The sequence below is a fragment of the Henckelia pumila genome, unplaced genomic scaffold, assembly GCF_033568475.1.
Source record: "Henckelia pumila isolate YLH828 unplaced genomic scaffold, ASM3356847v2 CTG_461:::fragment_3, whole genome shotgun sequence".
Taxonomy (NCBI): domain Eukaryota; kingdom Viridiplantae; phylum Streptophyta; class Magnoliopsida; order Lamiales; family Gesneriaceae; genus Henckelia; species Henckelia pumila.
This window is the reverse complement of record NW_027331831.1, coordinates 102,888-128,818: the sequence shown is the minus strand read 5'-3', so window position 1 is coordinate 128,818 and position 25,931 is coordinate 102,888. Positions and strand designations below refer to the sequence as shown.

Below are 25,931 nucleotides of genomic sequence, written 5' to 3'. Positions count from 1 at the left end.
CATCCTGGAAGCATGAAAATGTATAAGGACTTGCGAACTAGATTCTGGTGGAAGGAGATGAAGCGTAGTGTGTATCAATTTGTTTCTCGATGTTTGGTTTGTCAACAGGTCAAGGCTGAACACCGACGACCAGGTGGATTATTGCAGAATCTTGAGATTCCCGAATAGAAGTGGGAGCACGTAACTATGGATTTTGTTACCCACTTACCTATGACTTCACGTCAGTGTAATGCTATCTGGGTCGTTGTTGACCGTTTGACGAAATCAGCACACTTTTTTCCTTATAACCGGGAGTATTCTTATGATCGCATGGCACGTTTATATATCCAGGAGATAGTGCGATTGCATGGGATTCCAGTGAGCATAGTCAGTGATAGAGACCTGCGATTTACCTCATGTTTTTGGGGTAGTTTTCAGGAGGCATTGGGTATCACTCTAAGTTTGAGCACTGCATATCATCCGGAGACTGACGGACAGTCAGAGCGGACGATTCGTACATTGGAGGATATGCTACGTTCTTCTGTCATGGACTTTGGCTTATCTTGGCAGGATCAGTTACCTTTGATCGAATTTGCCTACAATAACAGTTATCATCGTAGTATTGATATGGCACCTTTTGAGGCATTGTACGGTCGACGGTGTCGTACTCCGTTATTCTGGGATGAAGTCGGGGAACGACAAGTCGAGGGTCCTGAATTGGTGCAGCGGATTGTAGACGAGGTAGATTTGATCAAGCATAGGATCAAAGTTGCTCAAGATAGACAAGCCAGTTATGCTAATATTCGTCTCATGCCACTTCAGTTTGAGCCTGGTGAATATGTGTTTCTACGAGTATCACCTTTCAGGAAGGTGATGAGATTCGGCATGAAAGGCAAGTTGTCTCCTCGTTTTATTGGACCTTTCCAGATACTGGAAAAGATCAGAGATGTTGCATATCGTTTGGCGTTACCGCCAAATCTTTCCAGTATACATAATGTTTTTCATGTGTCGTTACTTCGACAGTATATAGCTGATGAATCTCATGTGATTCAGTCTACTGATATTCAGCTAGAGACAGATCTGTCTTTTGTTGAACGACCAATCCGTATCTTAGACAGAAAGGAGAAAGTTCTTCGGAACAAGACTATACCACTTGTGATGGTACAGTGGCAGCGCCGAGGAGTTGAAGAAGCAACTTGGGAAACTGAGAGTCGTATGCAAGCAGAATATCCTGAGTTGTTTGCTGTGTATTTTTGATTACCATGTAGTTGTAATTACAGTTGCTGTAATAAAACATGGTTTGATGTTTCATATTATTATCTTGAATTGTCTTTAGATTTTATTTCGCGGACGAAATATCTAAAGGTGGGAAGAATGTAGTAACCCAGATTCCATTTTAAGATAATGATATGTTAAACATGATTAAGGGTTAGTAATTAACCAATTCCAGGGCATAATTGGACTTCAGAATTACCAGAGGGATCGCTGCATATAAGGGTGATAGCCAAGTTCCACTTTCCATGCTATGATATGGCATATAATTTTAAATGTGGCAAAACATGATTAAGGAGTCCTTATTTGGTAAAAATAAGTGGAAAATCAGCTCCGGAACGTCTGAAAATGGTAGGAAGGGTCCCGGGGGTCTCGGACAGTTCGGAGGCACCGAAATGAGTTCGGACCATCCGAACTTAAAGACCAAGTTCGGACCATCCGAAACTGGGTTCGGAGGATCCGAACCCAGCACTTAGGAGGCTCCGAACACCCCCAGACAGCAATGCTAGATGATTAATCCGCGATTTTTGACAAGTGTCGTACATGCAGGTTCGGAGGGTCCGAACCCAGTTCGGAGGCTCCGAACTCCGACGGATTTTTGGCTATAAATAGGGCTCTTCGGAGTCATAATTTGAAATACGAATTCCCGAGGTTCCTTCTTCAGTTATATAGTGTAAGTTATACACTTGAGGGCCCTATCGGTTATAATAGAGGTTCTGGAATAACCAAGGAGTGGTTATAGTCATCCGGGACTAGCGACTCCAAAGGGCTATCTACGGACGAAGGTATGGTTCAGGAATCTATTTAAGTTTTGGGAGTACTTATTAGCTTAGTTAAGTCTTATAGAATTTATGTAGTGATACGGTGAACTTTTGAATATAGGCTTGGAACCTAGGATCTTACTATACTTGAACTAGCCTAGAGGTACGTACACATTGACTGAGATTGCCAGCGAGTATACATGTTTATATGTTGCATTTATTTGGCATTATTATATGGCATGATATATGATTTACCGCTTTCTATATTCATATGTCATGTGCATATACTCGTTGAGCCTATACCTTGATACCTGATTATAGAGCCGCTCAGCTCTATACTCGATAGTCTGTCACTGAGAGTACCGCGACAGCGGGGGCATTTATGTCTGTCTACTCTGGTGTACTAGACAAGTGTGGTTGCACCCAGAGGTTGATCCGTGCGGTGGCAGCACTCATGTGGCGCCGATACTGAGCATGACTTTTCAGATAACCCTTTACCAGTCATCATGTTGCATGCATTATATACATATGTTTACTCATGTCTATGTACTGGGCGTTAGCGCTCACGTCCTAGTTGTTATCTTGGACACCCTATTCCATGGGGCAGGTCGCAGGATGGACGGATCCGGTAGTTCGAGGCAGGACTAGGGAGCCGGAGCTTTTCAGGGGAATTTATACAGCAGGATATGTTTTAGCTGTATAATGTTTACTTTTAAGTTCTTCGATTTGGTTGTATCACTACAGATTTAAGCCTGGATTATGTTACTAAGCTGATATGTAAATTATGGATTAAGTGTTCGCACGTTTTTACTCTGTTAAGTATTTTGCTGTATTAAGTTTAATGCATGCTATTAGTTGCCAGTTAGTAGGTGATTCCATGCAGGGTCACTACAAGTTGTCCTTCATTGACAGCCAAATCATCCCACAATCCAACACTTATAATCTCGTACCTGTTCACAAATTTACATACCAAAATTGTGTATCAGAAAAATTGTGGACTATAGAAATTAAGAGTTGCGCAAGTTTTTTTATTTTGTGGCAGTGTTTTATGATTGTTAATCATGCCTAACCGTTCATTCATGAGGGCAATTTCTCTTAGATATCCAGTTGTTTGAGTCTTAGGTTTTTGGAAATAACGAAGCCGCCGAACATTTTTTAGAAAACCAATTACATCTACAAATTGATTACAGTGTTACAGATAGCATGGGAAAGTCTCAAATAACAGTGTATAACTATGCTTGTGTTGGTCTTCGTTTCCGCTAATCTCAGGAGTGATTTCATCAAATCGTTTGAATTTGATATCTATGGGCAGTGTTGGTCGGATGGCTTGAAATTCAGTGACCACTGTTCTTGTTTGGACAATAAGTTCGAAACTTTGATTGACAAAGCAAATAGGTTTTATTGGTGTGCATCAATGTTTTAAATTGCTGAATCACGTCGAAAAACACAAGTGCGTGAATCATGGTTCCCTAGAAAAATATAGAAGGCAGCTGCTAACAAACAGATCACCAAGAATATATGGTTTATTATAAATAAGTTGAAGATGTCCAAGTATGTTGAACGAAGAAGTATTTGAAACTCTTGCGGCTGATCATGTTTTTGTAGAACATACAACATTATTATGATTTGTGGTCCAAAATATAATTCACATACCTGTCTGTCTATCAAGATTAGCTTTCTGAGCCTCACTGAACTTTTCTTTGTTTTGGTTTCATAGCCTTGTCGAAGAATGAGTGCTTCGATGACGACATCCGTTTGATTTTTCTTCAAATCTTTGATCATTACAATGGCGGGTGTTTCTTTGTCACATTCTTGGCTGTTTGAATTTCTGGTCAACATTTCCATTTGTGATTATTGGTTGCTTGCAATGTTTTGTGCGTCTTGTAGTATATGATTCCAAATTATATCTGCTATATGTACTCTCTTTTTTGTATATGAATAGACGGTCCTTATTGAATGCATCGAAATAATGTAATATAAATTGTCATTCATTTAGGGTTGAGTTCAACCTAGCACATGGGTATTATCCCAATGATAGATCTAATGTCTCATGATTTGCCACGTCAATAATATATAATTAATTACGCCTATGTGTAAAAATAAGAGTCATTGGATACATGATTTGGTTATTACCCATGTGCTAGGATCTCATTAACCTTCATTTAGTTATACAAACGATCATTTCTCCATAAAGGGATAAAGTTGCTAAGTAGTTGGAACTGTTGAATTCTCTGTAACCTATATATAAGGATTTGAAAGGGAATGAGTTTTAATTGAAACTAATGCATTGGTATGGGTTTTTATTCATCTGTTCCATTATTAATTGTGGTGATTTCTGTATATTGTATGAATTTTTTGTGGAACATTTTAAATTCTTGGCCAAAAAAAAAGTGGTAATAATAAGCACAAAGTATAACAATAAATAAAGTCACATATAAGCATGATGTGAAAAAAAAGGTGATGTTTTAAAAAAAATTATATCTGGAAAAATAATAAAATATGTAACTTTAGTCTAGAAATCTAGCGAGACAAATTATATGTATAAGTGTATAAAGAATGATTTTATATATAGGTAAATAAAGTGTGCATAATATGTATTAGTGATATAAAAGGAAAATTGCAAATTTAGTCATATATGTTCGTCACTTTGCGATTTTGGTCCTCTATGTTTTCACATTTCAGTTTTAGTCCTGCATGTTCTGATTTTTGGCAATTTTGATCCTTTTTATTCAAAAATGCTTAAGTGACACTGTACACGTCAGCTTCACATCAGCACTGAATTGATGCTACATCAGCGCCACGTCGGAAAAAAGACTAAAATTACCAAAAAAATAAATATAGCGGAATAAAACTGAAATCTGAAAATATAAAAAACTGAAATCGCAAAGTGACAAAAATACAAGACCAAAAAAGCAATTTTCCCGTGATATAAATTAGGTAGTACTGAATGAAATAATACAAAAGGAGATGTCACAAAAGGGAGAAAGGAAAAATGAAAATGAAATAAAAGTATTTTTTTGTAATAAAGACCTAATGTTCATTATCTAAAAATGAAATTTTAACATTATTATTATTCTTTTCATTCTAAATTACGTTGAATATTTTTTTTAAAAATTTTGAGTATAAATTTTATTTTAAAAATTAAGTGTTTTTTTTGTACCAAAACGAATTGTAATTTCAGTATTCCTTTAATTTCAGTATTTTATCTATGATGTATATAAAATGTTCAATATTTTTTAGATGCTGGTTAAATAGTTAAATGAATTATTAATAATTTGACATATTCTATTGAATATAATTTTTTAAAGTTTAATCATTCAATGAAGCTGCGTTGGGAAATGTTCGGTATCCAAGGAAATGTTCCGTCCAACTCGAGAATGTTTTCTATGTACGTAAAGCAAAAGGGCATTGATATTTACACTTCATTTTTTGTTAAATACACTCCATCTTTAAGTTTTATGGCATAAATTGACAATTATATCCTTTTCTTCATTAGTCTATTTCAGGTATATATATTAATGATGAAATTGATTAGTTTCTGAAAGGTTAGTACAATATACATTCTAGGTTTAATAATTAAAATATTTTCATTCATTTACTATAATTTTCTATCATGTATACATAATATTGGGGTGTAAAAATTTGAAATAAAATACGAATTTAAATAATTTTATTTATTACATAATATTAAAATAATTTCGATATTACATAATATTTTTTCATATTTAGAAATAATTTAAACTATTGCGGTGTTAAAAATTTTGAATAATATAAGAATTTAAATAAAAATTACTTTTTTAGTTTATATTATTTTATTTGTTTTAAAAAATGTCTAATGGTAAATTGTATAATTTTAATAAAATATTGTGAACATTACCATAACCATTTTTATTATAAAAAATACAAACAAATATATTAACTATTTTTATAAATTTTTATTAGTTTTAATTCATTTTTTGTTAAATACACTCCATCTTTAAGTTTTATGGCATAAATTGACAATTATATCCTTTTCTTCATTAGTCTATTTCAAGTATATATATTAATGATGAAATTGATTAGTTTTTGAAAGGTTAGTACAATATACATTCTACGTTTAACAATTAAAATATTTTCATTCATTTACTATAATTTTCTATCATGTATACATAATATTGGGGTGTAAAAATTTGAAATAAAATACGAATTTAAATAATTTTATTTATTACATAATATTAAAATAATTTTGATATTACATAATATTTTTTCATATTTAGAAATAATTTAAACTATTGCGGTGTTAAAAATTTGGAATAATATAAGAATTTAAATAAAAATTACTTTTTTAGTTTATATTATTTTATTTGTTTTAAAAAATGTCTAACGGTAAATTGTATAATTTTAATAAAATATTGTGAACATTACCATAACCATTTTTTATTATAAAAAATACAAACAAATATATTAAATATTTTTATAAATTTTTATTAGTTTTAATTCATTTTTTGTTAAATACACTCCATCTTTAAGTTTTATGTCATAAATTGACAATTATATCATTTTCTTCATTAGTCTATTTCAAGTATATATATTAATGATGAAATTGATTAGTTTCTGAAAGGTTAGTACAATATACATTCTACGTTTAACAATTAAAAAATTTTCATTCATTTACTATAATTTTCTATCATGTATACATAATATTGAGGTGTAAAAATTTGAAATAAAATACGAATTTAAATAATTTTATTTATTACATAATATTAAAATAATTTTGATATTACATAATATTTTTTCATATTTAGAAATAATTTAAACTACTGCGGTGTTAAAAATTTGGAATAATATAAGAATTTAAATAAAAATTACTTTTTTAGTTAGTATTATTTTATTTGTTTTAAAAAATGTCTAACGGTAAATTGTATAATTTTAATAAAATATTGTGAACATTACCATAACCATTTTTTATTATAAAAAATACAAACAAATATATTAACTATTTTTATAAATTTTTATTAGTTTTAAAATATAAATATATTTTACTTGAAAATTTAAATTTTTTTATATTTATAATAAAAATAGCATCATGGAATAAGATATTAAAATATGGGAATGAAATATCAATTGGTTGAAAAAAAATTAAAATTAAAAAATAAAAAATGGTAAAAGAAACCGAAAACAAAAGTAACGATAATTAATAAGGTAATGAATTATGTTTGTAATATTATTTTCTAAATTTTTACGTATTTAATGTTTTAAGTAATTTATTTTAGGAATTAATATCATCATTAATAAATTTACTAAAAATATAAAAATCAATAAGAGGGTATCATTGTCAATTTATACTATAAAAAATAAATATGGAGTATATTTAACAAGAATTGGAGTGTAAATATCACTCCCCAAAGCAAAATGGTCCAGCATTATTTGAGAGCATAATGTGTTTTCATTGTTTTATTAATTGAGTGATTTTTTTTAATTTTTTTTTAATTTTTTTAATTTTTTTGGTGAAGCGGCAATGTTTTGTTTTCTCCCTTTAGTTAAATGCTTTAGTATGAAAGTTTTCTGTAATTTAGATATATAATTACGTAACGGTGTTCTTTCATATTTTTTTTTAGCATTAGTATATTTTTTAAAAAACCATATGAGAGAAAAAAAAAAAGTGTGAGAAAACAACATTGTAACTATATTGGTTATTGTAGATTATTCTCAGATTTGGTATTGAGAAGAAAAGAACAAATGTTGGAACATTTATAAAAAAGGATGCCAATATGGAGAAAATTTAATATTCATTCACTTACAATTTATTTAACTACGAATTTCATTAACCATGAAATTCCTTGCATGATAGGAAACATAGTGCTACTGTACAAAGAACCCAATTTGTGCTAGAACATTAAAATATATAATTGGACGAGAGAAAGATACCATGTATTCAAATAAAACAAAGAGCAAAGAACAATATCTAACAATTGGAAGCGAGGGAAGCAGAGGAACCAACGTGCGAAGCCTCAAAAACGGCGCTGCCATATTTAAAAAACACATTGTAAACCATCCAAATTAAAGCCAAAGGAAAATTACGACATGAATTTTGGAAAAGAACGACATGAAGAAGAACATGAAAAAAAAACACAGGTGGGAGAAAGCAACACAGACCATGGCAGAAAGTCCGAGACGATAGCCGAGCTCCTACCCCATGTCATGAGATTCAGTAGAACGATAGTGGCAAAATAAAAGGAACAGACCCAATTTGTGGTGACGATAACAGTAAAATAATGAAGCACGAACGTACCACCAGCGTAAGCCGTAAAGACACAAAGAAATGAGAAGGTAAGAAACGGAAGGCAGTAATGGAAGCTTGTATTAATGGGCAATAATGAAATTATGTGCTATTATTGTTAAGAAAAAAAGAAGCGGTTATTTTTAAGAAGAAAAGAAGCGGAAATATGAGCAAAGACAATACACGAAAATTTCAGAAGAAAAAAAGCGAAACTCACGAATTAGTTGGGAAGGGTAGTTGGAAGGATAAATAAGTAATTTCACAATTCAAACTGGCTTATTTAGATTATAGTAGATAATTCGAATGCATCATTATCTTATTCTAGTTATTAGTATTAATTTTATGTCCAACATTTAATTGCAAGATTTCAAGACAATTGTATCCCATAAAGACCTGCTTGGTGAACCAAAGTAACCAATAATGGCTTAATTTAGTTGCATCTTAATCTCTTAATTTATTCAGAGAGCAAAGAAAACATAAATTCAATTGAATAAATAACTCCTTTAGTTTAGTTGTAATTTCCCTACAAACGTAAATATTGAAGGTTGTTCCAAGTTTGTAGCCAGCTCCAGACAAGTTCCTTTATCTGCAAATTTGAATGGAGGTACATGATTTTTCATTCCTTGCTCATATTCATCACTTAAGACCTCTCAATAAACAGCAGAATACAGATTAGATTTCAAGCCTCAAATTGATTTATGGGGCCCAAGACATCGTATGACTATGCATATATATATAACCTCATCTTTGCTTTTAAAAATATGAGCCATCTAAAATTTGGTGAATTAGCAGCAAAAAAGGGGGCCACCTTATTATACCAAGCATAGAATTGTGGTTCCAACTTCATGTTTCTTGGTTAGCAGATAACAATGTAAATCTTGGTGGGGTGACTTAAAATATACCCAGAGTTCTGATAAATACATGAGAGGTGTTGGTTGTTGCAACATGATTCATTTGAGTAGGGTCCTATTAACAGGGGCGGATTTATTATAGGACCCGGGGGGGCCACGACCCCCTGAAAATTTTAAAAAATTATTTCTATATATAAAATATATTTCCAATTTAGTATATATATTTTTCGGTCCCACCACATACGAAATCTCTAGGATTAGGCTGATGGTTTAACATTTTCAAACTTTTACACTTTACCCGAGTTCGATTCTCCCCAATAATTCGGCACTTTTCTTTTTAAAATCTTCTCTCCCCTTTTTTTTTCAAAAGCCCAATTTGAAGATATCACATTAAAAAAAATAAAAATTGATATTAAAATTTAAAAATAGCAATCAACATCGGCTTTTGGCAGAAAAAATTGGGGGAGAACTTGCTCATCTTTTCTTTGTTTTAATTTCATATCACAAAATTGGAGCTTATAGGATAAGAATAGTTAATCAATTATCAAATTTCATGATTTAATTTATTGAAATTTGGTTGCATTGTTTTAGGTTTTTTTAAAATTTATGTCTATTTTGTTCCTTTTTTAGCTATTAAAGGTGACTGCTATCATAGAAATTTATGTTTTTTTTTTTGGGTTGATTTTCATATAAAGGTGTGGAGGAATATATTATATTTTGTTGGAGTTATGTTATAAAAACAAAGATAACCGGGATTCCAATACTTTGTCTGTTTTATGCATACTTGCATGACTTTAATTAACTCTCACTTAGTCTAATTAATTAATCCTTACACACTTAGAAAAACTAAAGGATTTCGACTGGCCAGTGATGTTCTAAAATAATTTAATAACTTTAGATGCCTACAAGTTTCATGGTTAATGGAGGTTGGCTATATAAATTATAAAGATATTAGTCACTGTTAAGTCAAGTAAATTGTGAAGTGAGACATAGTTTGGAGGTGAAGTAGATTTATGAATGAAATATGACAAGTGTTTTTTTTAATATTTTCTCAAAATTGATGCTTTTTTGGTTTAGTGTTTCTTTTACCTGTCAGTTTTATATGATCACTCTAATTCATGATTCCTCTCTATTCTGATTCAATCATGAAAATTATCTTGCAGTGGGATGGCATGCAATTGGAATCCAATGGTTAAAATATGTAGTTTTTTTTTTGCAAAAGAATAATTGTTTAATGGAATTCTAATTTATTGAATGAAATTGTGGGCAATCCATAATCCCCTTAAGTGTGGCATCCATCAAAAGTTGAACGATATTATAGATGTGACACGAACATCTCTTGATTCCTGAAATTAATGTGTTCTAATTGATTTAAAGGTCTTGTTACATGAAATTTTCAAGAAAGAACTGTTGCTTCAATAGCTTTCGGATTGATTCATACTTTGAATTTGAACCTCATCCAACATCCTCCAAGAACTTGCACAATTTATTCCAGAGTAAACACTTTTGGTTATATATCTTTCAGAGTTGATATCTAGTTTCCTGGATTTCTCCTATTGGAAAGAGCGATAAATTGGTGATAAACAGTGTGTTTTGTTTAATTTGCTTAAATTTATTTTTCTTTTAGGTGGGTTTTGAATTTTGTGTCTATTTTTTTTTTTACATTTGTATATCAGGTTTAGTTTTCTGTTATCTCGGTGGAGTTGAGATGTCCAACATCTCCAACATATAATAATTTTATTTTTTTGAATTTGTGTGTGTGGGCGGATCGGCCCCCCAAACATCAAATCCTGGATCCGCCCATGGTCTTATAAAACAATTTGTGGCTGAAGGTGAGGGAGAAAGACGATTTTGAAATGACAGATTCTTCATCATAATTATGATGATCGAAAGACAAATTCATGTGATTCTTCATGTGCTTTTGTTAGCTTTAATTTCCGCCAGCTACCATACTTCTACATGCCTGTTTTATCAAGATTTTAAAGGATTAAATGGCAATGACATTCATCTATATATATTCCCCACTTCCAAGCTTCAAACCAACAACTAAAGCAATCCTCAAACAATTATGATTCCAGATTCCAAAAATTAACCCTTCTTGTATGTCAGAAATGGCCATTCGACAAATTCTGAAACGATCTCTATCAAGTGAGAAAAGATCAAATTCTACCGGATCAACTGATGTTCCGAAAGGATATTGCGCTGTTTACGTAGGAGAGAGTGAATATAAGCAACGATTCGTGATTCCTGTATCATTTTTAAACCATCCTTCATTTCAAGGTTTTCTATGCCAAGCTGAAGAAGAATACGGATTTTGCCATCCGATGGGTGGCCTCACCATTCCTTGCAGTGAAGAATTGTTTGTTGATGTCACCTCTTGCTTGAGAAGAACATAATGTATATATATATTGACTAGATTTTAGTCTTTTAGGCATTGTTTGGTGTGAAGAATAACACATTGATTGATTAATCATCATCGCTTTGTCCAATGTTTGGCTCAAGTTCTTCCAAAGATTAATAGTGTCATTCACCATTGTCTAATCCAAGTATATTGATTTAAAATCCTTATATTATTAATCTCTCATCATCCAATTCATGAATCAAACGGTGCCTTAGAGTAGAAACTTATGTACTAGTTAGCTAGCTAGTTTGAGGGATTACAGTCTTCTTAGCCATTCAAATTGGTGTATATGTTATTGGAAAAATATTCGAAATGATGAAGACAGTTAGAAAATTTCAGTAATTAATGTGCGCCAATATTTTTGTTCCGACGCATTATCTTGTTCCATACTATGAATACTTTTTCCAGCACTCCGCAAGGTGTTTACACAAACAATCTCAGCTTGAAGTCCTAACTTTAATTTCTGGAACAAATTTAAATGAGTAGATCCAGATCATTTTGGCTATTCGGATTCATGAAATGCGTCGATTTCTAACAACTTTGAATCATGCATGTAGATGCAATCTAGAACGTAATATGAGACAATGAGAAGATGAATTAAGTCAATTAACCTTCTTTTGAAGGGGAATAAACCTAAAATGTCTAGAGAACTCCGAGAATCTATAAATAAAACTTAGTTTTATTAGAATAGGTCACCCCAACAATACTGGTGGAATCTTTTATCAACATTTAATTTTATTTCAGATTTTACAACTCCAAAGCAGTAATATACATACAATTTACAGTTCATCACATGACATTATCCATTTCAATGTATGTTAGAAAAATTAAGACTTTATTATTAATGGGGTAGTTCAGCCTTTAAATCTAAGTATCCATCATGGTTTCTTTTCACATGACCCTGCCCGTGGGTGACCAATTAGACAGATTAAAGGGTTCTAGAGAAAATTGACCTGGAATTTTCTCTATAAAGTCTTCATGTGCTTGTGTTTATAATTAATAAGGACTCTTTGGGTGTTTGTTGCTGAAATTGGTAGGGAACATTATCTCCAACATGAGTACTTGTGATTAGAGGCAGACAAAATCATGTTAGCTAGTCTTCATGTGCTTGTGTTTCTCAAATTTTTTTCTAGCCACAACTGATCTACTTGGCTTGATTCGAACTACTTTCTTGAAATTGAAATCCACCTATATATACAAACACATTTCTGAGATCCAAACATATCAGAAGATCATAAAAAAAACTAATCTTTCTCCATTCCTGATGTAGCCAAAAATAACTTGTATATGACACGTTGCTTCCGCAAAGTCCGGAGTATCAACGGATCCTTGTATGTTCCCGATGGAGATCTTCAGTGGGTTGTTCCTACGTCACAAAACAAAGTCAGAGGAGCCGGAAGGGTTCTCGGTGAAGGCACTCCGACGCTCAAGTTAGCGATTACTCAATGAATAATAATCAAGAGTAGAGCGTTATAGTGCTAAAGAAAGTGTGTACCTTAATAATGAGGTGACTTGAGCTATTTATAGATATTCAGAGAGTTTCATGGGCTTGAGCCTCTTATGGGCTTTTGTAGAATTCAGGGTCTGCTTGAATTAAATATATATAATATTTAAATAAGCTTGGACCTCAAAAATATTTGGAGTGGATTTTCATGATTGGGCTCAGGCCCAGTTGAACTTTTAGGTGTAACCTATCATAGGCCCCCCAATCACGGGCGTGTCGCGTGTGGTGAGAGGACCGAGAGTAGAATTTCTATTGGAGTATTGTCAGAAATTTAGTTGCCGAGAACGAAAATTGTTTGCCACTGCAAAAATTATGGGGATCGACCTGTGATGATGGAGTAACCGTAGTAGGACTGTGATGCAATGGAATTAAAATTTTGGTAGAATAATGATTGTATTATAACTGGATGGGAATTAGAGTCCTGCCAGAATATGAGCTGTAGAAACCCAGTATAACTCAGTCAACTACTGTCATTATAAATTCAGCAACGCAGTATAGTTTTCATCACAATTTATTAACGTGATTATTTCTGAATTTTCCTTGCAGTGTTTGCTAAGCCTCATGCCAAAATATTAAAGGAGATATAATTCTTTAAAGACACATGGCAGCTACAAATCAATTCTCTGATCACGTGGCTTTAATTTAATTAATAGATGCACATTGTTTCTCTCCTCTTTCTTTCTCTCAACTTGAAAAAAGACAAATATATTGTGTATGTATATGTTGTGTGTATTCCTATCTATCTATCATCTCCACCATCTCCACGGGTATTCACGCGGTGGCGGCGGCAAGGTGTTGGTTGCAATGACGACAAAGTGAAGAAGGAAAACACGAAGCTGCAGCGGTGAGGGAGCAGATCCAAGGGGGAAAAAGGCGCGCAGTGAGGCATTCCCAAGAGGAGAAAAACTCGCGGCGATTCCGAACAAAGATGAAGGAAGCGATGGCGCTGCAAATCAGAGAAGAAAGAGACATGCGGCGAGGCAGATCTGGGAGGAAAGAAATGGTAGCGGTGGTTGCTGCAAGGAGTTGTAGCGGCACTGAGATCTCCGACGTCTGCTGGGGGTGAATTGCAGCCATGGCTATGACCAGATCTGGGCTCGTCGGCGGCAGAAAGGCAAGAGGGAGGAGGAGTGGTGGTGAGGGGTTGATTTCTGGTGGCGATGCGGGCAGAGATGGGGCAGCGATGATGACGGGCGGCGATTGGGCGGCAACGGCGACGGGCAGCGATCGGGCGGCGACGGCGACGGGCAGCGATGGCCATTGATGAATTCCTTGGGCCGTGAGAGAGATAGACAGATACATGTATATACACGCATGCGCATACACACATATATATTATTCTTTTTTCGTTTTTGCTATATGAGTATCGTGTGAATTTTGATTCTTGCATTCTTATTTTTCTTGTCAAATATTATATCGTGACTTAGTGGCTTGGATTGGTATTTGTATATGATATATATATATATATATATATATATATATATATATATATATATATATATATATATATATATATGTGCAGGATATCCACCACGGGGTAAGATATTATCCTTGTTGAGAGCGAACCGGAATAAAAATTTATCTCCTCGCACAGAGTACAGTGACAATAGTGATTTTGATGATTGTGTTTCTCCTTTGAGTGATTTAGACGCCCCTTTGCCGCGCTACCCGGAGAGTCTGATTCCCTTAAAAATTGTTAGTGAACCTGACTATTGTGAAAATAGTAGATCCGGAGGTTCGTCTGAGGGGGTTGACGAGTGTGTATTGGGTAATTCGGAAATTTCAAACCCGTGTGAGAAACTTGAGTTATTGTCAAAATATATTATGAAAATTCCGAAAAAAGAAGATTCTTGTCAGTGCTCTCCCGCGGGATATTTTGCCGTTTATTTGGAATATTTTAATTATGGGTTTCACTTCCTCCTAATGCCATTTTGATATAAATTGTTTGTAGGCTTGGTGTGAGTTTTAGTCAGTTGACCCCGGGGGATATCCTTGTATTTTCATGTTTTCTACGTAGAATGAGCGAAATTCAATTGATTCCGACTGCGGAGCTATTTTTCTCTCTCTTCATGGTGCGTCGTTCCATGCCCGACTCTTATATTTATTTTCAACCTCGTGTGGACTGTAAATTTTTATCCCATTTTTCGTCTCCAAAGAGTGCGTGGAGATCGGAGTTTTTTTACGTTTGGGATTATGACAGGGGGGGTGCCCATGACTTGGAGTCTGGGGCCTGGAAAGATCATACTTGGAAAAACTCACCGTACTTTGCAGCTTGACTGTCGATCCTTAGGTCTTTTTGACGAAATAGTCGATCCTAGGAGGTTGGTTCCTACTGGTAATGCTTTGTCCAAGTTAAATTTTGATAACTATATTTTGGGTCTCCTTGGAATTCTTCTACTTGTGTTAATTTAAAATTTATTAAATTTATTTATTGATCATTCTCTCTTTTCTCTTTGTGTTTGTTTGTAGGTGACAAAATAAGTTTGGCGGAGGTTCGCGCTTGCATAGAGAAAAACGAGAAGACTTCGTCAAAGACGTCGAGAAAAGAGTCACCAATAGATCGAGGTAATCATAATTCCCAAGGGATTTCAAGAAGGAGGAATTCTCCCGGGCTATCCGACCGTGTCAATCGTTCTGGTCCTCCATCTAGAAATACTGACACTCGTGACCGAAGGAATGGTGGTAGAAGAAATGATGCTGACCGTGATACCCGTATTAGGGAGAATAATAATGTAGAATAAATCCAAAAAGAAGACGTGATGATGAACGAACAGTTCCTCTCGACACTCGTGAGGGTCTCCACTTGTTCTTGGAGGGTGTGACTCATAGGAATAATGCTGGCTCTTTTTGGGATTTGAAGGATCCAGATATTGGTTGGAGAACCGGAGCTAATCTCATTGGAGATCATGACAGGTTGTATCTACTGCCTCAGCCTACCGAAGTATTAACTCGGTCTCTTGCCTCGTCTGCCTTCCAGGTATATTATTATACGTTTGTTACTTGTTATGATTTTTATGTAGTAAATAATATTCTTTATCTATGGGTGTTTACAGATTTTATCGCTTGCTCGCACTTTTCAATTTCGAGAAGAGAGGTCTCGAAATTCCGGGAAAAAATTTGATGACGAGCTGACATCCTTAAGGGGTGAGTGCCAAAGACTTGGCGAGGAAAACACTAAGGCTCAAGATGATTTTCTCAAGTCGCAAAAGGAACTTAAAGAAAAATCCAAAAAGTACGATGCATTGTGCAAGGAGATGGAGCAACTTAAGGGGAAACATTCCCATGAATTGGAGACCGGAGAGAACTTTCTCAACTTGACAGTAGGCAAGAGTCTTTTGCGGTACCGAAGAAAAAGCGATTGAAGGCTATCAAGCATCCACAGCTTTAGAGATGAAGTGATTCAGCGGGGGATTGTTATTCATGATGAAGTTGTAGTGGATTGTCGCAAAGAATTGCGGAAAACACAATTAGTTCCGGAGGAAATTATTATGAAGATTTACCCTAAAATTCCGGAGCCTAGGACTGCGTCTGAAAGAGTTGAAGATCAGCCTTAGGAAATTTATTGGGAGGTCTGGGTGACGAGGAGATGATCGAAGCTTTGCGTTCGAACTTCTAGCTTGAATAAAGACGAGGGGTGCGTGTCAAAGCTACATGGAAACTACTCTTTAGAGCCATGGAGCAGTTTAGCTTTATTATTTCTTGCTACTTTTGGGAAATATTTGTTATTTGTAATAAAGACTTTGAAGTCTTAGATTTTGTTTACTCTTTTTGAGTGCGTAAGCAGTTGGTGGAGGAACAATTATTTTCCTTTTTTAATATATATTCAATTTTGTCGGTTATCATATCTCTTTGTATTTTGAAGTTGCTATTGCATACTTGCTTGATGGATAAAATACTATCGCTTTAACATTGGAGTACTTGGGAGGGGATCAGTCTCCCAAGATTTTGTCTCATGGGAAATTCCTAAACCCACTTGGTGTGTGGTGAGGTATCCCGGGACTTATAATATTATTATGTCGTCCTGACCTCTTACAGCATCCTAAGTTCAAATGTCCCATGGGGCTGTCCAAGCCTCTTATTGTTGGAAATTTTTTTATGATTGCTAGGGTCTATAACGTTTATGTCGTAAGTAAGCGTTAGTATAGGAGAGGAGATATGATATGCTTTCGACAAAGTAATCTGCTTGTATAACAAAATAATGAAATTAGTTGAAAACTGCATCACAAAATTGTAATAGAGAAACATAAAGTAAATATGCTAATAACAAAAAAGGTAAATATAGCCTAATGTTGGAGGGAGTTGCAATTTATGCATAAAATTTCTTCAGGTTGGCCACGTTCCAAGGTCTGGGAAGTATTCTTCCATCTGAATGTCGGAGGCGATATGTTCCCATCTTCACTATCTCAATTAATTTGTATGGGCCTTCCCATTTCGGATCTAGCTTGCCAACGGATTTCAAGATGTCAGATTTTCTCAATACAAGGTCTCCAACTTGAAAAGACCTTGGCTTGACTCTATCATTGTAATGTTGGAGGGACTTTGTATGGGCCTTCCCATTTCGGATCTAGCTTGCGAACGGACTTCAAGATGTCAGATTTTCTCAATACAAGGTCTGCTGACTCATTTTCCCCTCTAGGTATCTGCTTTATATCATAGATGTCTAAACACGAGAGAAGTTCATTTACTTGAGTGAGGTATTCAAGCATTTTATCTTCCTTCGCTTCATAATTTCCATTAACCTGACTGACGATAAGTTGGGAGTCACTGTGTATCGTCAGTCTTTTTGCTCCGACCAACAAAGCCAATTTAATTCCCATTATGAAAGCTTCATATTCTGCCTCATTATTTGTTGCAGGGAATAGAAATTTTATGGCATATTGAAATTTATCTCCCTGTGGGCTCTCCATAACTATACCTGCACCGCTTCCTGTAGAGGTTGATGACCCGTCGACATAAACCATCCATGTCTGGGTGGAGCTTTCTTCTTGAGTCACTGTCATCTCTACTAGAAAATCGGCCAGAATCTGTGCTTTAATTGCTGGACGTGGGCGATATTCAATTCCATATTGGCTTAACTCGACAGCTCACTTAACCATTCTCCCTGATGCTTCAGGACTCGAAATAATTTGTTTGGGAGGATGATTGGTGAGTACAATTATTGGATGAGACTGAAAGTAAGGACGTAGTTTTCTTGCTGCAGTTACCAAAGCCAGTGCCAGTTTCTCGATCTTTGTATATCTTAATTCTGCTCCATGTAAAGTTCGGCTGATATAATAAACTGGTTTGTGCTCACGTCCTACTTCAGAGACCAATACTGCACTTACCTATTCCGCATATATTGCCAGATAAATCAATAGGGTGTCACCTTCGTTTGGTTTTACCAACAACGGCGGAGAGGTCAGATGCACTTTCAACTCGTCAAATGCTTGCTGACACTCTTCTGTCCATCGAAAACCTTTCCCACTTCTCAGCATTTTGAAGAATGGTAAACCCTTGTCTGCAGATCTTGAGATAAATCGGTTGAGGGCGGCCAAACGTCCTGTCAACTCTTGGATGCCTTTTACACTCTTCGGAGGATTCATGTTTAAAATTGCTTTGATTTTTCAGGTTTGGCTTCTATTCCTCGTTCTGAAACCATATAGCCAAGAAATTTGCCTCCTCGTACAACAAAAGTGCATTTATCCGGATTAAGTTTCATCTTGTATTTTCTGAGTATACTGAAGCATTCCTCAAGATCTTCCAAGTGATTAGACGCTTGAATACTTTTGACGAGCATGTCATCTATATAAACTTCCATGTTATGCCCGATCAAGTGTTCGAACATGGTATTTACTAGACGTTGATAGGTAGCTCCAGCATTTTTCAACCCAAACGGCATAACATCATAACAATAAATTCCTCGGTCAGTGATGAAACTTGATTTTTCCTGGTCTTCTGGCGCTAGGACAATCTGATTGTATCCTTGATATGCATCAAGAAAAGTGAGCAGTTCGCATCCTGCTGTCGAATCGACTAACAAATCAATTCGTGGGAGTGAAAACGGATCTTTGGGGCATGCTTTGTTGAGATTAGTGAAATCTATACACAAACGCCACTTTTCTCCAGGCTTCGGTACTAAAACCACATTTGCAAGCCAATCTGGGTATGAAACTGGCCTGATGTACTTTGCCGCTAAGAGTTTCTCCACTTCAGCGGCTATATGCCAATTTTTCTCTGGACCAAATGCTCTTTTATTTTGCTTCACGGGTTTCATTTTTGGATCAACACGGAGGTGATGGAGTGCATGTTCATGAGGTATTCCGGGCAGAGGTTCATCACCCCAAGCAAACATGTCCAAATTGCGACCAAGGAAATTTTTCAACTTTTCTTCCAACTCAGGAGGTAATTCGGTCCCGATCTTCAGGGTTTTCTTGGGATCGGTTGGAATGATTGCCACATGTTTCAGAGTTTCGGTTGCTGTTATTCTCTCTTTGCTTTGGGCTTCTTCATCCACCAAATGTATTCCGTTTTCACGTAAAATTTTTCCAGGTTTCGGTGCTCTTTCCTCACTAGAAACTTGTCTTTTACGATTTCCTGATGAACCCCGTAGTGTCACCGCATGACACTCTCTGGCTAGACGATGGTCACCAACGGCTTTTCCTACTCCTCCTGGAGTTGTAAACTTCAGCTTCATATGATATGTCGATCCGATGGCTTGGAATATATTGAGACTTGGTCGTCCCAATATCACATTGTACGCAGATGAAGCCTTTACTACAAGGAATTTCACCATCTTAGTAGACCGTTTGGGGTAAGAACCCAAGGAAAGAGGAAACGTTACTTCTCCCAAAGCTTCAACTATTCCTTCGGAAAATCCGACTAGTGGAGTGTTGACTGGAGTTAACTGTGCATTACTAATACCCAACTTCATGAATGCATCATGAAAAATTATGTCGGCTGAACTTCCTGAATCCACTAGAATTTTCTTTACCCAAAAATTGGAGATTGTGGCTGAGATAATTAAAGCATCATTACGTGTACCCCGAGGGTTCTTCAAATCTTTGTCACTGAATGATAATCCATCTTGGATGGTTCCAATTTCATCTATCGACAAGGATGTGGGGCTAGAAAAGTTGTTGGTTCCTTTTGCTGCCCGTAGAAGGGCTTTTCTTGCATTGTTTAAGTCGCCACAAGCAGGCCCCCCAGTGATTACGACGATTACATTTCCCGAGGGCAAATTTTCATCAGCTCGTTCATGTTGTTTTCCAGTTTCATCATGGCATTTTTGATAGTCACGTTTTGGTTGTTCGTCCCGACGCCTGTCATCTCGCTTCTCACCGCGGGATTTGTCCACAAAATTCCCCAAATGTCCGCGCTTTATGAGTTTTTCAATTTCTGCTTGCAAACTGAAGCAATCTTCTGTAGTATGACCTTTATCTTTATGAAAATGACAGTACTTTTCCGAACGATGGCGCTTTGGGTTATTTTGCATTGGGCAAGGGGGACGCAACAATCCTTGTTTTTCAGCCACTACCAGTATATCGGTCAGACGTGCATTGAGGGGTGTATTTTGGATGCGGGGGCTCTGTGTTGTTCGCTTCTCGTCTCGTTTTCTAATATCTGATTTATCTTCTTCTCTCTTTCTTTTATTCAAGTAGTGTGGCTCTACAGATTCTTCAACCCGTATGTATTTCTCAGCTCTTTCCAATAATTACTCTAAGTTTTTGGGCGGCCTTCCCGCTATTGATTCCTTGAACTTCCGATGGCACAAGTTTTGTTGCATTATTCCAGCTAACAAGTCATGGTTCATGTGTAAGACTTTGTGCACCGCATGAGTAAATCGCCGAACATAGTCCCTCAAACATTCTCCTTCTTTTTGAATGACTGTGAACAAATATGCTGCTGTTTTCGGGTATTTCTTGTTAATTGAGAATTGCTGGAGGAAGTAGTCAGTAAGTTGCTCCAAATTGGCAATAGATCCAGAGAGTAACTTATTGAACCATGTGAGTGCTCTTCCTGATATTGTTGTTCGGAAAATTTTACAGTATGCAGCATCTGTGATATCATACAAATCCGCTTTCGCGTAGAATTTGTTAATATGGTCTTGGGGTCACTCGTTCCATCGAACTCAGGTAAGCTGGGGATTTTGACTCCCTTTGGTAATGCTTCAGATAATATGTCATCAAAGAAGGGGCTTCAACGCGACGACAAAATTGTGGACATATTCTCTCCAGTTACATGTGTGCAAGATCCATCCTTCCGAGTTGAATTAGTGATCTTGTTTTCGCCAGAGGTGTCATGAACTGTGTGAACACTTGCTTCACCGTCTTTTTGGGTAGTATTTTTCTTGGTCCCCCCTTGATCTTTATCATTCACTTTAGACTTATCATTATGTGGGTCTTCGTTATTAGGGTCAAGAGATGATGAGTCTTCAGTCTGAGCCTTTTTCTTGCTGCTTTTGCGCTTACGGGTTTCTAGGTACTGAGCAACTTCATCTTTTGCTGCGAGTGCTGCTGTGTTTTCCATTAGCGCAGTCAAGTCTTCACGGGTGATAGTAATACTCGGCGGTGCGTTTCCATTGTTATTATTTCCTTGAGACATTTTTGAAGTAATATGTTCTCTCAATGACGTAAAGAACAAGTTTCCCACAGACGGTGCCAAGCTGATGTAGCCAAAAATAACTTGTATATGACATGTTACTTCCGCAAAGTCCGGAGTATCAACGGATCCTTGTATGTTCCCGGTGGAGATCTTCAGTGGGTTGTTCCTACGTCACAAAACAAAGTCAGAGGAGCCGGAAGGGTTCCCGGTGAAGGCACTCCGACGCTCAAGTCAGCGATTACTCAATGAATAATAATCAAGAGTAGAGCGTTATAGTGCTAAAGAAAGTGTGTACCTTAATAATGAGGTGATTTGAGCTATTTATAGATATTCGAAGAGTTTCACAGGCTTGAGCCTCTTATGAGCTTTTGTAGAATTCAGGGTCTGCTTGAATTAAATATATATAATATTTAAATAAGCTTGAGCCTCAAAAATATTTGGAGTGGATCTTCATGATTGGGCTCAGGCCCAGTTGAACTTTTAGGAGTAACCTATCAATTCCAACAAACTTACCTTCACTTGCTTTACAATATCAATGGCCATTCGAAAAATTCTTCGACGTTCTCTATCCGCTGAAAGAAGATCCAATTCCACATGATCAACTGATGTTCCTAAGGGGCATTTTGCTGTCTATGTTGGGGAGACCAAAACAACAAGCAGCGATTTGTCATTCCAATATCATACTTGAACGACCCTGCATTTCAAGAATTGTTGATTCAAGACGAAGAAGAATTTGGGTTCAGTCATCCAATGGGTGGACTCACCATTCCCTGCAGTGATCACACATGGTTTTTAAACTTTTGGAGGAATAGAAATTTGTATACTAGTTAGCTAGTTAGGAAATTTCCAATTTTTTTTGGTCTTCATATCCAGTGTACTAGTACTGGATGATAACATATCAAATTATAAATGGAATCCATTTTTTTTATTATATTTGAGCCAATTGTTTAATTCCAAAGCCTCATGTTGTTTAGTGTTTCTTTAAAATTTTCAACAGGACGTATCATTCATTGGCCTATCTAATTTTGGAACAATTAGATATTGGCAGATTACTTTTGTACCTATACATGAATTGAACGATAAACAAAGGTTGAAGGAGTGGCCCCAGAACATTCATAAAATTATGTGCTTGATTGATTGTTCCTATAATTCTGCATAACAATTTGGGTCAATAAAGTTTTCACCTTTGCAAATTGGGGGGGTTTTTTTTTTTTTTTTTTTAACTTAACGTAATAGAAGTTTTTTTTTTTTTTCACAATGAACATAAAAAATACAATTTTTTCTATGAATCAAAACTATCCATTAAAAGAAGGGTTAATTGCCAATCACCCCCTAAACCAATTTATAATTTATTTATAAATCCCTACATAAATAAAACTTACTTTCAACTCCCTGGAGAGAGAAACTTTTGTTTATAAATACCAATTATATCATTATCTCTTAAAATTCTTAAAAAAACGAGAGAATGGATAATAATAAAAACAAAACCAATCCAAATAGTATATATATAAAAATTCAAATTAAAATCAAAGAACATAAACCATATCATATACATGCTTATGTTGATACAGGAGCAAGTATGTGTTTAGGAAGCAAACATATACTTCCAAATCATTATTGGAAGAAATATGATAAAGGATTAAAAGTTCGAATAGGAGATGGATCAATAATCATGCTTGATACAGTAGCAGAAAAATTAAAAATAAAAATTGAGGAAACAAAATTTGTAATACCCATTATATACCAAATAGAATCAGGAATGGACATTATAATAGGAAATAACTTTTTAAGAGAATATCTTCCTTTTACACAATTTGAAAATCACATAACTTTAAACAAAGGATCATCAATGATTTATATTCCTAAAATACGAACAGCATTTCGTGTAGGAAATGAAGGATTTACAAAGAATTTTCATAAACGAAATACAAATCCAATAGAACTAAAAATAGAAAATATTTTAACAATTAATCATGAAAAAGAAATCATGAAGAAATTTCATGATATTTGTTCTGAAAATCCTCAGGACAAAATTAAGAAAATAAAACAATTCATTGCTTCAATAAAACTTAAAGACCCTAATATCACAATCTGTGAAGCACCAAGAAGATGCAACATGGATGATGTAAAAATATTCGAAAAAGAGGTTCAAGAATTACTAAAACTTAAGATAATCATCCCAAGCAAGAGTCCACACTCTTCACCAGCATTTTATGTCAGTAAGAAAGACACTGATAAGAAAAGAATGGTAATTGACTATCAAAAAATGAATAATGCAACAATTATGGATGAATATTACATCGCAAACAAGAATGATTTACTATCTTATATAGGAGGAATGAAATATTTCTCTAATTTAGATTGTAAATCAGGATTCTGGCAAATTCAGCTAGAACCACAAACACAATTACTTACATCATTCAGTTGTCCAAAAGGACAGTATCAATGGACTGTATTACCTTTCGGACTTAAACAAGCACCAGGTATCTTTCAAAGATATATGGATGAATCTTTTAAATCATATGTAGATTTTTGTTATATAGATGACATATTGATTTATTCAAAAACACTAGATCAACATTATAAAGCCCTCATGACAGTATTAGATATTTGTCATAAAGATAGAATTATACTTTCTGAAAAAAAAAACACAATTGTTTAAAACAAAAATAAATTATTTAGGATTACAAATAGAAGATGGAAAACATTGTTTACAACAGCATATACTTAAGAAAATTCATGATTTTCCTAGTGAAATCAAGGATAAAGATCAATTAATAAGATTTTTAGGATTATTAACTTATTCTGGAAATTACATTAAGAAACTTGCAGAAATCAGAAAATCTCTTCAGGTAAAACTTAAACAAGACTACAAGTGGAAATGGTCTAAAGAAGATACTAATTATATAGATACTATTTAAAAAAAATAATTAGTAATCTTCCTGAGTTATATTTTCCTTCCAATAAAGATATAATAATAATTGAAACAGACGCTTCAGATGAATACTGGGGAGCATGTTTAAAAGCTTATACAGGAGAAAGAAATTTAGAAGAACTTACTAAAACAGCTACTAAAAAAAATGAAGAATTATGCAATTATACATCAGAAACTTTTCAAGGTGCACAATTAAATTATCATTCAAATGAAAAAGAATTATTAGCTTTAATATTCACAATTAGGACTTATGAAATTTATCTTATTCCTAAACCATTTTTAGTAAGAACAGATAATATGAATTTAACATATTTCAAGACAAGAAAAATATCAAGAAATGCAAGGAGAAATGCAGCAAGGCTAATTAGATGACAATTGGAATTGAACCATTATCAGTTCGAGATCCAACATGTCAAAGGAACGGATAATTCATTACCCGACGCATTAACCAGAGAACTTCATCCAAATTATACTATCCGTAGTAACGGAATTACAAAAGAGATCCTAAGTGATCCAGAAAATGACCACGAGTCATTCGAACATGCCTTAGAAAGCATGGGGAATATAAATTGATGAAATGAGATTTATATTCAGAGACATGAATTATTTTATGACTTTCAGTCATCCGAACATGCCTCAGAAAGCATGGAAAATATAAATTGATGAAATGAGATTTATATTCAGAAACATGAATTACTCTATGAGTAAAGACAATCAATCTCATTTATGAAGAGTGATTCAATTCTTGCAAAAGAATTTCATAAATGCAATGATACGCATAATAAAACTATCCGAGTTACTCACGAAAAAGAGTTAAATTTCTAACCAGTTATATATATATATATATATATATGTTTTATTCTGCAGGATGGAACAATTAAATCAATTAGAAGAACAATTGATTAACATAGATGAAGAAATTCAGATTCTTCAACAAAGAAAAAAGAATATAAAAGTAAAAATTCAGAGGATTAAAGAAAAGATGACAACATCATCATCATCATCCTCACCAAAAACTCCAATCAAGTTAGCAACTCCATTTAACAAAATAATGGAGATGAATGAAAAAAAGTCAGTGGTCACAGCCAACACTGATAACCAAGAAAAAGAAAAGAAGAAAGAACCGGTGGTCACAGCCAACACCGAGAAAAATGAAAAAAAAAAAAGAAAGGACGTTTAAAAGTGCCCTTGAAGCAAGAGAAAGAAAGATGGTCAATCTGCGACCACAAAAACCAATTTTTGAAAAAACAAATTTTTCATAAAAACTCAAGACTGAATTCTTTGAAACACTAAACTATTTAAGAATAGCCAAACCATCTGCAGAATCTTGGCTACAAACTTGTGACACACAAAGCATATCAAGAACAAAAACACTGCAAGGTGCTCCAG

At 34.8% G+C, this 25,931-nt stretch overlaps 1 protein-coding gene across 1 annotated transcript; it reads left to right on the top strand.

The window, feature by feature from the left end:
• Positions 1-11,233: 11,233 nt before the first annotated feature.
• LOC140871517 (auxin-induced protein 15A-like) lies at positions 11,234-11,518 on the top strand. Its single transcript, XM_073274052.1, has one exon. The coding sequence runs from the start codon at positions 11,234-11,236 to the stop codon at positions 11,516-11,518; it is 285 nt and encodes a 94-aa protein (XP_073130153.1).
• Positions 11,519-25,931: the final 14,413 nt, after the last annotated feature.

Coding starts and splice junctions, on each gene's coding strand:
- LOC140871517 (XM_073274052.1), top strand. CDS start 11,234: ATGGCCATTCGACAAATTCTGAAACGATCTCTATCAAGTGAGAAAAGA.